Genomic DNA, 13431 nt, shown 5'->3' on the forward strand with positions numbered 1-13431 from the left:
TTTTGGAAAAGTCTCTCTACACTTCCTCCCAGGAATTAAAAACAAAAAAAAAACCTTACCTCACAAACTTAACAAAGATAACAAACAAAGATAAAGATAACATCTTAAGCAGACCTCATGAGAAGTTTATGTTCTCCTTATAAGATCCCCTTATAAGCAACTTGGTTTTTCAAAAAATATGAAAAGCATTGGGCATACTTAAACAGATTAATCATGACTAGGAAAGAGTCAACCTGAGTTTCTATAGTATGTCTGTAGGATGCTGCAGTTTACAGGTTTGTAGTGAAAAATTCAGTTGTTATTTATTTTTATTTCTCTCTGCGCCAAAATGATTATGAAGACTTCAGAACTTGACCTGTCTGGCATATTTTGCTCCTGTTTGCTGTAATTTCTTTGGCTGACCACTCTGAATTGTGGGTGGGGGGGATGGTTGAGATCCTAGGCCACATGTTACTCCCTCCTCCAATGTTAGCTAACCTATTTAAACTGCCTCCTCAAGGCCAAGGTCCTCATGGTTATACAAGGTATAGTTCACCTGATTTTGCAGAAGGGGAACCTTTATCTTCAAATTACAAACAACTTAGTTTTCTAGATGTCCCATGAAAACTTGTCTATGCTTGTCTCAACTTCTTGCATGAGAAGACATGTACTTTTTAGTTACCCATTTTGTCAGTGTGTGTTGTTAAACTGTTTCATCTCTAAAAAACAACCAAGATTTTAAGGCTTTTCATAGCATTTATTGATCTCTCAACTCTTGCTGCAGTAGAAACTGAATCTTAAGAACTAGACATGAATTCTAACTTGCTATTTAATAGTTGGCAAGATTACCAACTTACAGCTGAGGAAATGCCTATAAAATTGTATCCTTACGTTTTTACAATTGATGTAAAAGTTTTCACATGAATCCAGAATCTGTAAGAAATGTTGAAGTCATCCATTCAGAAAAATCAGAATGCAGCATTTCATCAGATGATACTGATTTTTTTTTTTACTGTTGTATTTCATTGTATTTATTTTGTCTTGTTTACTTGGAACCTCACAGCTAAATGTAATGTTGATTGTGTATTACCTTTTTTTGATAATAATTATTACTGTCTATACATGTTGTTATCTTTATATTTCGGTGAGTAATGTTTAAATTTTAATGCATACTGCCTCAATTCTTGTTTGAAAGTGGGTTGGTTTTTAGAAACAAATAATGTGAGCCCAATAACTACTCTCCATGAAATAGTTTTCTTTCTAGACAGACTGATAAAAATTTTGCACACTACAAATATTTTTTATTGCAGTTTAATCCTAGTCCAAGGTTGGCATAGCTCACTAAGAGCAGATTATAGCGGTGATTCTCATTTTGGTATGTGTAAGAATCACCAGACTTTCTTTTAAAAATCATCTCTAGACTTTGTTTCAGCCCCAGGGTAGGACCTAAGAATTCTCATTTTTTTTTTTTACAAGTTCTGATAAACCACAGTTTGAGAAATACTTTTGCAGGGCCAGAATCACAGTTTTTAAAAATATATTCAAAAGTAGTTAAAAGTTCTTGAGAGTTGACTAAGGACTAACAGGCTAACAGGAAACAATATATAAACCTAAATGCCTGTTAAGAAACTTAAGGAGCTGAGACACTGCTATTCTCTTGTCATCCTTGTTTCTCTGAAAGAAATATTCATGGGAAGACCTGTTTATAGTTTTTAAAAAAGGGTTCGTGATGAGCATTGTGTCAGTGCCTTTGGGGAGTTAATTGATCCTAATGGCTAACAGGATTAGGCTGTCACAGTGTTCACCTTCACTAGTGAGGTAGTCCAGCAGGGAGGTGTGATTAAAACTATCAGCTGATTTTGGAACTCATCTCCCCAAATCTTCCGTGGGTGGCCTTAGAGTCACACTGCAGAGTTCTTAGGGTTTTCCTTTTATAATTATCCTGCAAACCATCCACTACTGTAAGCCTGTTTTTCAGGGAGATTAATAAAATAAAACTTCTGATTATTTAGTTAAAATCACATTCCACTCATTCCTCCTTGAAGTTATTTTCCGGCCAAATGGATTGCACTAATCATATATGACACTGAGTTGTTTCTTTTTTGCACATTGGCTTTTGTATTTGTCACATTTTCCCAAATTTTATCACATTTCACACAGTCCTATTTCCAATTTTGGGGTTTTTTTCCCAGTCAATATAAAGTATGATAAAATGACCTTTTATTTGAGGCAAACTTGAAATAAGTACATAAGAAAAATAGAAGGAATTGCCTTTAGCAGAAAGTACTTAATCTAAGAATACTGTTCTCAAGTTAAATGTAGGCCTAGTACTTTTATAAACATTGTAAATAGAGTCATACAGAAATTGTAATCAGATTTGACGGAGTTTCTTCAATGTCTAGAAAGCTTTTAAACTTTGGTGCCTGTCATTCTTGACACCTACTGGTTAATAGTTACCTTTAAGTCCCTTTTGTGGCTAGGAGCAGTTTCCTAGCATCTTGCAGTGTCAAGGGCTATTCTCATTTTTTAGCTGCCCATTTACTGCCTGTATTATGCCTGAGATGTTTACAGGCTTCTACACATTTACAGAGAAGAGATGACTGACAGTATGTATACTGAGTTCAATCAAAGATGAAGCCAGCTCATTTAAAGAGTTGATGATTTATTACTTTTCTTCTGCAGAGTGATAAGTGAGACTTTACCATCATAATTTCATGATACAGAACATTAGAAATATGGTAAAAATTTCCAAGAGAAAGGGTGTGTTGCGAAATGACCTGTTCTCTTAAAAAGGCACAAGTTGGGAGCAACTCACTCAGTTTCTTCCTTGCAGTGAAAGATGATTGAAACCATGAACTTGAGCTTTTTAGGGAATGTATGAACCTTGTAATCTGAGCCCACAGTCTATTAAGGAAATGATACAGTGCTATCTGCAGCTGGGTGGAGTAACTCTAATATTTAATTTAAAAATGTACAAATATGTTATCCTATTCTGCAGCGCAGTCTTTGTAAAATTGTGTATATTGCTTACTCATATCAGTAAAAGAACCAAGGCAAAAAAGAAGAGAAAAACAAAAGCCCTAAAAGACTAGAAGGATACAACCAAAATGGGTTTTGGAATTATAGTTAGTTGTTTTTTTTTTAATCTCTGTTGTTTATAATGAATGACTGTAACTCCCAATGAGAAAAACTTTGTTTAAAAAGAAAGCACAAGTTTATGGAAGTGTGAATAACACGTTCAACAATTAACAACACTGCTGAACTTTTACAGTATGCCAAAAACGTGTTGTTTCACCTGGTATTCCCAACTATCCTGCATCCATCAGTATAAAATATTCCCTTCTAAACCATGAGATAGTTTAGGCATGGTAGCAAGGCAGAAGCAGTACAGGTTATTAGCAAGAATTATCAGTGTGCAGCTAACTTATTAGTCATGAAATCATTGCATATCTCCTCTTAACACGTAAAAGCAATAATGTGAACCAGACATTAGGACCTCTAAATCTCAAGAAATTGGTTTGTTATTGTTAGTGTGATACTGCCTGGCCCAACTTCGGTGATCAGGAGGGATGTTTCTGAGGCTAACAAAGCCAGACTTTAGCTAGCATCAGAATCACCTGGAAAACTTGTTAAAACTCATTTTACTGGGCTTCACCGGGTCCAGATTTTCTGATTCAGTAGGTATGGGGTAGAGCTCAGAAATTTGCATTCCTAATAAGTTTCTAGGTTATGCTGATGCTGCTAGTTTACAAGAACCACTGGTCTAGTAGTTCCCATCCCCCAGGCATATCAACAACAACAAACAAACAAAAAAAAACCCTGAAGATTTTCTTTTTTTGCATTTATAAATTTCAGACCCTATCCTTATCTCCTGAATCAAAGTTAAAGTCACTTAATTGGCTGCATGCTCAATATGCCATCAGGGTCCATTGGACCCAGTCTTCATTTTTAAATTTTCTTGAGCAGTTCTGTTTGTAAGAATTGTTATTTCATGTCATTTACTTTTTCTTAGGGGACTTTCCAGAGAATAAAGAGAAAATTGAGTTATTTTTTTTCTATAGAATAAAGCATATTTGATCTTGAAATTACCATATTGGTGTATTGGCCCCTTTTATAAACCTAAGATACATTATAAGATTTTAATGACCTTATTTTCCTGCATCTGGAAACATTTTGCTATTTCATTATTTTAGGAATCATTTAATATTACTCATCTATTATTCTCAACTATGCTAAGAAGAATAACATGATGGAATCCTTCAGAGCAGAAGTCAGCACACTGTGGCCCCTGGGCCAAATCTGATCTGCTACCTGTTTTTGTACATTAAGTTTTATCGTAGCATAGCCTTGCCTCTTGTTTTATATATTGACTGTGGCTGCTTTCATTCTACAACAGCAGAGTTGAGTAGTTGTGAAAGAAACCTGATGGCAAGCAAAGCTGAAGATATTTTACTATCTGATTCTTTTCAGAAAACTATAGTAATCTCATCCAGTTAGTCATTCAACAGAAAGGACTTCAGGCAAAAACACGAACCATCCCCTTTTGCTAAAATAATGTATAACAGTCTTCATCTTTTATGAATCTGTGCACACTAATTTATTTGATACTATTTGTAAGTGGAGAAATGCTAATGGCAGGTGACTGGAAAGGAATGGAAAAAAATCATTGGATTGAGTATTCAAATTGTTTATAAATCTAAAAGTGAAAATGTTTTACAAATTATGGAGCAAAGATGGTTGTCTTCCATGTCTTATAAGCCATGAAAGATTTTAAAAATTCCTTCAAGCAGTGTATTTTGATGATGCAAGTGCATAAAGAAAAAGCAAAACTAATAATAAGCTATAACCAATTAGAGATGTATCTGAAGTCTAAAATCAGTACTTACAGGATGGTTATGTTCCAGATACATGCATGAAGTTAGTAAGCAGTTATTTGCACTTAGAGGAAATGCCCATTTACAGTGTGTTTATTTGTTTGTTTTTAAATCAGGGAAACTCAGAATAAAAATTTGGGTTTACTATATCTTATTAAAATTTCTAGCAGTTTTTTTCAGTCTTTTTATTCTTTTGTAAATTGTTCATTAAATGATTAAAAATAAGGGAAAATAGATCGCGAGAAGCCTCCATGAAGCTGGCTCATGCACTTACTCCCTCTCTACACCTTACCCGGTCTGTACAGTGGGACCTAAGCGGTTTCAGAGAACCTTCCCATTTGTACAATGCGTGGGGGGAGGGCCTTTGGGGAGGCTGCCCTCACCCGTGAGTCTTTCAAGCCCAGCTTGGCCACCAGCTTCTTGCAGTTGGGCTTGTTGATGTACTTCTACTTCTGGAACACATTCTCCAGTGCCTTGCGCTGCACGTCGGAGGACACGTCTCTACACAGCATGCCCCGATGAGGCTTGCCGCGGGCGGCCAGTGGCCAGGAGAAGGTCCCCGGGATGGCACGACGCTGGAGGACGCTGCAGAGGCCAGGGGTACAAGGACTGCTCTTGCTAGGATCTACCTTTGGTAGGTCCTTTGTGTGTTTTGACCAACCATCCATCCATGTCAGGTTCCTCGCTCTCTATCACCCGGCATCCTCCTAGTCTCAGGGTACCTATGGTCCCAAGCAGACACCGCAGCCCCAGGTCTGCCTCAAGACCTTTCTGCTCAGCTCTAGCAGCTACTGTCTTGTCCTTGTTCCGAAAAGAAGAATCTGGATTAGCACAACTCAGTTTTGCTAACAAGTTTTTTAAGCATAAGTCAGCTTACTGGACAGGCTGCTCTCCAGTCCGAGGCCACATCAGTTCACCTCAGCTGAGGCACAGAGCAGTGTGAGAAGCACCTGGTGCAGAACACAGCTCTTTAGAGCAGTGAGGACTGTAGCTCTTGCTGGGCTCGTCTGCACTCGGTTCTAACCTAGGTTGTGTCTAGGACTGCTCCACGTTCATTGTCTTAGCCAACAAGAATAAACGCTAGGGGACTTCCCTGGTGGTGCAGTGGTTAAGAATCTGCCTGCCAATGCAGGGGACGGGTTCAAGCCCTGGTCCAGGAAGATCCCACATGCCGCGGAGCAGCTAAGCCTGTGCGCCACAACTACTGAGCCTGTGCTCTAGAGCCTGCAAGCCACAACTACTGAGCCCATGCGCTGCAACTACTGAAGCCTGCACGCCTAGAGCCCGTGCTGTGCAACAAGAGAAGCCTGCATACCGCAATGAAGAGTAGTCCCCGGTCGCCACAGCTAGAGAAAGGCCGTGTGCAGCAACGAAGACCCAACACAGCCAAATTAATTAATTAATTAATTGATTGATTTTTTTTTTTTAAAGAATAAATGCTAGCCTCCTTAGCCATACATTCAAGGCTGCACCCTCTTAAATGTGCCCACTTTGCTGATCATGCCTCCCACTCTCACCCTCTTTCCCAGACTCACTGAACTATTTACTGCAAAACCCAACAGATATTTCCGCCTCCAGGCCTTGGTCACGCTGTGCCTACCTTCCCTCCCCCACCCCTGCCATCCTTCAAAGGCCACCTGAAGTTATTCTTCCTTTATACCAATAACAGCTACTCTTTGTTTAACATCTGCCATGAACTAGGTATTCTCCCAGATACTTTACATACATAACCTCATTTAATCCTTTCTACTTACCTTTCAAAGTAGGTATCATTATTCCCATTCTACAGGTAGGCAAAAGGAAGCTTGGAGAAGTTAAAGTACTTACCCAAATTCATGGAGGGAGTAAATGTCAAAGTTGGAATTCTGGCCCCAGAGTCTGATGCAGAGTCTATACTTTTTCTTAAACCATGCTTAGTCGTGAAAAATTTCCTGATGAGTTGAAACCCCAGTTTTCTTGCCCTTTTTTGAATAGTACTTGATGTCTATTCTGCATGACTGATTTGACATTTAATAAATGACTACTTATGATACAATTGTCTTTTTTAAAATAAATTTATTTATTTTAAAAAATAAGGGAAAATGTATGTTGGAACAAGATGATAGTGATAACTATCTTTCCTAGTATACTGCAGATTACAAGCGTCAGGGGAAAATACAGGTTTAACAAGATTTGCCATGAGTTAATTGTTGGAAGGTGAGTGATGGGTATATGGGGTTTCATTGTATCCTTTCTACTTTTGTGTGTTTGAAATTGTCCATAATAAAAAAGTTTTCTTTAAAGTTTGCCATGTGAATATGATGATTTAACATGGTTGGAAACTACAGATGTTACTTAGTTTTCAAGTTTCACCAGGTCCAGTCAGAATGTCCCCTTCTACTCTTTACCCTTTTTAGTAGGAAGGGGAGTGGAATTTTGCTACAAGCTGAGTGGCAGGTGGACAGGCAGTTGTGTGGAGACCTTTATCAGTGTAGCTGCTGTACGCCCACTGTGTGTTCATGTGGCACTGGTATGTGAGGAAGACCCCTTTCCTTTGCTCCTGTACTTGGAAATAATAAGTTTGAAGATCCAAGGCTGTCTAGCTTTCTGATAAAGTTGCAAAAATTTGCTTAGATAAAATTTTTTTAAATTGTTGATTAGTTTTATGCATGAGTATGTCAAAACTTTTATTAGTAGCCAGCTGGTTATAGCTTTTACAACTCATAAAATGACCTATTTAATTTTCATTTTTAATTTCATAAGTTAGTTATGTAAGTTATAATATAGTCGCACTACAAAAAAATTCCGACAATTAAAGCAAAGGTTACCACTAATCTACTTGTACACAATATACAAGTATACAACATACTTGTGTATATATTCAGGTCTTTTTCTATATATGGTATATAGAAATATGAATATATATGATAATTTAAAATATGTGGTTTTGTCAGTGTTGTAGAAAAAAACAGTTGGAATCATGCATATGCTGTAGCTTTATTAAAGTATCTTGAAGTTCATTCTGTATCATATATAGATCTACCTCATTCTTTTTTATTACTGCATTGTATTTCATAGTATACTACTTTGTTTAAACATTTCAAATGTCAAACTGTAAAACAGTCCTTGAAATTAGCAATGTGCTGTCACATTTCGTCCCATTGTTTATTTATGGCAGGAATACATCTTATGAAGAATGTGTAATTGATTGTTTAACATTGTTTTAATAAGAAACCTTTCTGAGTATGGGAATATGGGAGGGTTTTGTTTTTCTGTTTTTTTCTGCTTACATGTAACATGTGCTGACCACCTTCCACATTTCTGACTTCATAAAACTTCTAAAAGTCATCTCATCCCTGTAAGCCTGAAGCTCCTAAATAACATTAAAATATTTAGAACATATCATAATCTTTCTTTGCTAGAAGCTTTTATAGAAATACATAAAGCTGCTACCATGTTTTTAGAAAAGTAACTACACTTTGAAACAAAAATCATATATTTTGAAAAATGATCTCCCCAATTAGATAAGTGAATATACAACTCCAGTAAAGGGATTAGATTAGGAGTTTCCCACATACCCTTTTTAAAAAAAATAAATTTATTTATTTTTGGCTGCATTGGGTCTTCCTTGCTGCATGTAGGCTTTCTCTAGTTGCAGTGAGCGGGGACTACTCTTTGTTGTGGTGCGTGGGCTTCTCATTGCGGTGGCTTCTCGTTGAGTGTGGGCTATAAGTGCGTGGGCTTCAGTAGTTGTGGCTTGTGGGCTGTAGAGCGCAGGCTCAATAGTTGTGGCGCATGGGCTTAGTTGCTCCGCAACACGTGGGATCTTCCTGTACCAGGGCTCGAACCTGTGTCCCTGCATTGGCAGGCGGATTCTTAACCACTGCGCCACCAGGGAAGTCCCTCCCACCTACCCCTATGTTTGCTTTAGGTGAAAATATTGAGTCCAAGAGGATGGAAGAGATAAATTCCCATCATATCATCAACTGATGAAAATTGAACTGTAGAGAAGAAAGAAGGATGTGTGCATTTATTTAAAAGACCTATATCCTTTGACACAGCAGTTCTTCCTTCAGAAATTTGTTACAGATATCCTTGTGTAACTATAGTTAAGTACAAGAGTGTTACTTGCAGCATTGTTTTTAATAGTGAAAAAGTGGAATAATAAAAATATTCAATGGGGACTTCCCTGGTGGCACAGTGGTTAAGAATCCACCTGCCAGTGCAGGGGACACAGGTTTGAGCCCTGGTCCGGGAAGATCCCACATGCTGTGGAGCAATGAAGCCCATGCACCACAACTACTGAGCCTGCACTCTAGAGCCCACGAGCCACAACTACTGAGCCCGTGTGCCACAAATACTGAAGCCCGCATGCCTAGATCCCGTGCTCCACAACAAAGAGAAGCTACCGCAATGAGAAGCCCGTGCACTGCAATGAAGAGCAGCCCCTGCTCACCGCAACTAGAGAAAAGCTGCACGCACCAACAAAGACCCAACACAGCCAAAATTAATTAATTAATTTAAAAATATGCAGTGGAATTGTGGCTATGTGTAGTGATATGAAAGGTCTCCAAAATGGTTGTGTGAAAAAGTTCAGAACAATTTTTCTGCTGAGAATCTCATTTGTGGAAAATAAACTGAGAAAATATATACATAGTATACATTTCTTGATATAACTGGCCCCATTCTTGTACATGACTATCTACATTACTTATAAATTTACAAAAGATGAACAATAAACTCTTAAATGATTGCTTTCAGGAATGGAGTTGATAAATTGGGGAAGGAAGACTAGCTTCATTTTTAGGTACCTTTTAAAAATTATATTAACTCATAGTAAAATGGGTTTACAAAACATAGTTATCAAATTTTTAGCTTCAGGATTCTGAAGGTAGGGCCTCGTTAAAAATTTAGTTGCATATTGCCAACTTCTGTGGCTTTTCTGCTTGTTCATACATGAATTGAGTAATTTCAGAAGCATAAGCACTTCTAGACCACAATATTGCAATGTACTTTTTTAGCCCTGTCCTTGTGACCTGAGTTTTATCAGGGATATAAAATAACTAAAATGTCCAAAGTAAGGCAAGCACTTAGATCATGGAATAGTAGTCATTTCTGAAAACTCAAGAATATTTTTGTACTAAATTTGGCAGGTGTTCTGTTAAAGCACCTATGTGAAAAAGCTTGATGGGCTTTAAGGAGCCTCGCATTTTGTTATTTTGGGTTATTTTGTGTCTTTCTCACTTTTTTAGATACTGAGAAGTTTCCATCATTCCGCAGCAGTCCCCAAACATATAGTCTCTGGGTTGGCAGGAAGATTACACGTCAGTCTTTACTAAGGTTCTATCTACTCGGTCACAGGTTGGGCAAGGTTCTAGAGTCTGTGCAAGAATATTGGGATAGGAGTGCAATCTAGTCCTCAAGACATTTGCTCAAATGAGTTACTGCTGAAACATTTTGCATTCTGGTCAGGATGGCCTTTCAGGTGTAGCACCTTCCAGGCACATGACCATCTGCTGTTTCTATGCCCCATCTTAGAGGCATCTTCAAGCTTGGCTCTGGGTCCATCTGCCAGGATACTGTACACCGCTCCAGTTCCTCTCTGGTGTTGTGTGGCTTGATGGCTCCACCAGGAAGCCCCAGCAGCGCTACCGAAACCCCATATACACACACAAGTGCAAACATACACACATAACACTCTTCAAAATGGGGGAATCTTTCTCACCTGTAGATAAAACCCTCATTTTCTCTCCCTGTTCTACACAAACGTTTGTTCTACACCCCAGTCAATTGATTATCCTTGCTATCTATTCAGGACGTTTTGTCTTTATCTACGCTCCTCTTGCTTCTATGTATCCTACTAGTTCCCTTAATTATTTTGCAACATAAAAACCACAGAGGTACTGGGCTGTTTCTCCTTTCTTTGCCACATCCTTCTGGGGCAGTGAACACAAAGTCCATTATCTTTTTAAAAGGGGGTAAGGGAAGGGGGACTATCAGGAGAAAAAAATTAGGTTCATCTTTCAAAAATACTTTGCTATAGTTTTTTGTTTGGCTTTTTTTAATATTTCATTCCTCTGAGTTTATCTTTTAGCAGCTCAGTCTGTTACTGCGCTTCAAATGGTTTATAGATGGTCCAATGCACATATTTCTTTCCTGCTTCTTGCTAAAATAAAGCTATCTTTGGTTGTGCATTTTGTGCAGCCAGGAAATCTGGTAATTCATAAGCCATTCTCTACTGTAGTCTTCTCAACCTTCCTTCCTCTGTGTACTACTGAGGCCTGGGACACACACACTTACCAGTAGTAGTGTCTTAATAAACTGTCTTAAGGAGGCAGTTTGAATGTGTATCTAAAATCCTTCAAATTAAATTGTTCCCTCTTGTCACTGTTTATTCCTCACATTCTTCCATTTCTTAACCCTTTTCTCTCACAGCTCCTGTAGTACTGTGCTTTTGACTTGATATTCCTTACAAAATGCAGCTCCAGTGTGACTGAAAATAAAATCTAGGATCCCAACTCATTTATAAATTGGACATTAACTTTTGTTCATATACTGAGCAAGGTTAAATAATCAGAATTGGTTTGTAATGTTTATAGGAAAGCTGTAAAGAGTAGACACTCTAAAATTGATTCATATGTCAATAGTTCATGGTATGGAAAGGGATCGCTTAGTACTAAGTAATAAAAGGCAGCAAGCTTGGGCTTCCCTGGTGGCGCAGTGGTTGAGAGTCCGCCTGCCGATGCAGGGGACGCGGGTTCGTGCCCCGGTCCGGGAGGATCCCACGTGCCGCGGAGCGGCTGGGCCCGTGAGCCGTGGCCGCTGAGCCTGCGCGTCCGGAGCCTGTGCTCCACAACGGGAGAGGCCACAACAGTGAGAGACCCGGGTACCGCAAAAAAAAAAAAAAAAAAAAGGCAGCAAGCTATGATCACAAAGTTAAATGAAAAAGGTCAAGACATTTTAACAGTGAAGTGTTCTGCCATTTTTTCCACAGTTGAATTTTATAAAACTGAAGCTAAAAGTTACATTTTTAAGTTGAATTTGTACTCTTTTCCACATAGTAAATTATAATTGAATTAAAATATTCAATGATATGACTTCTAGTTGTGCTTTAATATTTTACACTTCCACATGGGAGAGCTTCTACTAAGCTCATATCTCTTATCACTTACATATAATTTAGAAGATCAGAAATACGTGTGATCTTCTAAACATTATCTACTGGGTTAATTTAAATTGCTTTGGTGTTAATAATTCAAGTTTTCCCCTTTCTTTTCCCATTAAGGATTCTGGACTCTACTTATAATATCCCTAACTGCTGGATTCTCCTGCTGCAGCTTTTCTTGGACAGTGACTTATTTTGATTCTTTTGAACCAGGAATGTTTCCTCCTACTCCTCTTTCACCTGCCAGGTTCAAGTAAGTATTCCTGTTTCTTCTTTTTTTTTTCCGAACTCATTCTGCTGAAACCTAAAATAGAAGCAAGAGGCTGCTTGCTTGTGAGATAATATGTTGAGGCCCCAGTCTTTAATCTATAAAATACAAATGACTCACAGTTTTCAGCTTGGCTCAGCCTCTATAGATAAGTGGAGAAGAATATTTTAAACTCTGTATGTAGATAATTCAGTGGTGGTCTAAAAAAATTAATTCAAGGAATAATCTAATAAGTAAGAAACTTTGATGGCTATTTGTCCTTTTGGGATGGAATTTCATTTAAAACAGTATATGAAGGCTGAATTAATGTTAGCAGTATGAAAGTTTTACAAGATTCATGCATAGTCAGACTTGTAACAGCTTAATAATTGGATTGACATTTTCCTCAGATTTAAACTTTGTAATAATTAGCAAGCATTTATGGCACCCAGTTTATATGTCTAGACCAGATTAGATGTGTTTCTTAGTGAAACATTAAATTTCTTTGGTCTATATTTTCTGTTTCAAAGAGCTTCAGAAAATTCAGTAATCAGCATTCTAATCTAGTTTATTTATATTGGGGTTTTATACATTGCCAAATAAAAGCATATAAGACCTCTAGTTTATTCTACAAACTAAGGGTGGAAGGAGTGGAGGGAGAGAATGAAGAGTAGAAAATAAATTCTGTTAATGATATGTATGTTATCAAGAGTATGATAGTTGTTACTGTTGTTGTTACTACCAGTTCCAGCCCACCCCATGGACAACCTGTGGAGATAAAATAAAATCTATTTGAGGGACTCTGTAAATAAGTTTAATCACTTCAAATGAAATGCATAAGTATATTTTAAACATCTTAATAAATCCCTATCTGTAAATGTAACATAAATCACATACTTGCCAATACATTTTTTATGTGTATTTTTCGTGGATAATGATTAATAACTAAATAGACTAAATTATACCTAACGGTGCAGTACCATCCCATAGTTTACATGGGTACCATTCAGTTGGAAAGTTAACTTTGCTCTCACTTCAAATTTATATTCTGCTGCTCATTGACATCAATTAGTTACTTTAATAGGGGGTATAAGTCTAATATAGATGACATAATGAGACTACTTTCATAAGTCACAAAAAACCTTAATTTTATTTTTTTTCTTTTACTTATTTATGTCTCACTTCTC

General features: G+C 37.6%; 1 protein-coding gene across 1 annotated transcript in view; it reads left to right on the forward strand.

The window, feature by feature from the left end:
• Window positions 1-13431, forward strand: part of ARL6IP6 (ADP ribosylation factor like GTPase 6 interacting protein 6) — a 30775-nt gene that overhangs the window by 2835 nt on the left and 14509 nt on the right. The window contains 1 exon segment of the mRNA XM_059052309.2: window positions 12118-12250. Coding sequence (XP_058908292.1) covers window positions 12118-12250 — 133 coding nt within the window.

This window comes from Kogia breviceps, chromosome 2 (assembly GCF_026419965.1).
Source record: "Kogia breviceps isolate mKogBre1 chromosome 2, mKogBre1 haplotype 1, whole genome shotgun sequence".
Lineage (NCBI taxonomy): Eukaryota > Metazoa > Chordata > Mammalia > Artiodactyla > Physeteridae > Kogia > Kogia breviceps.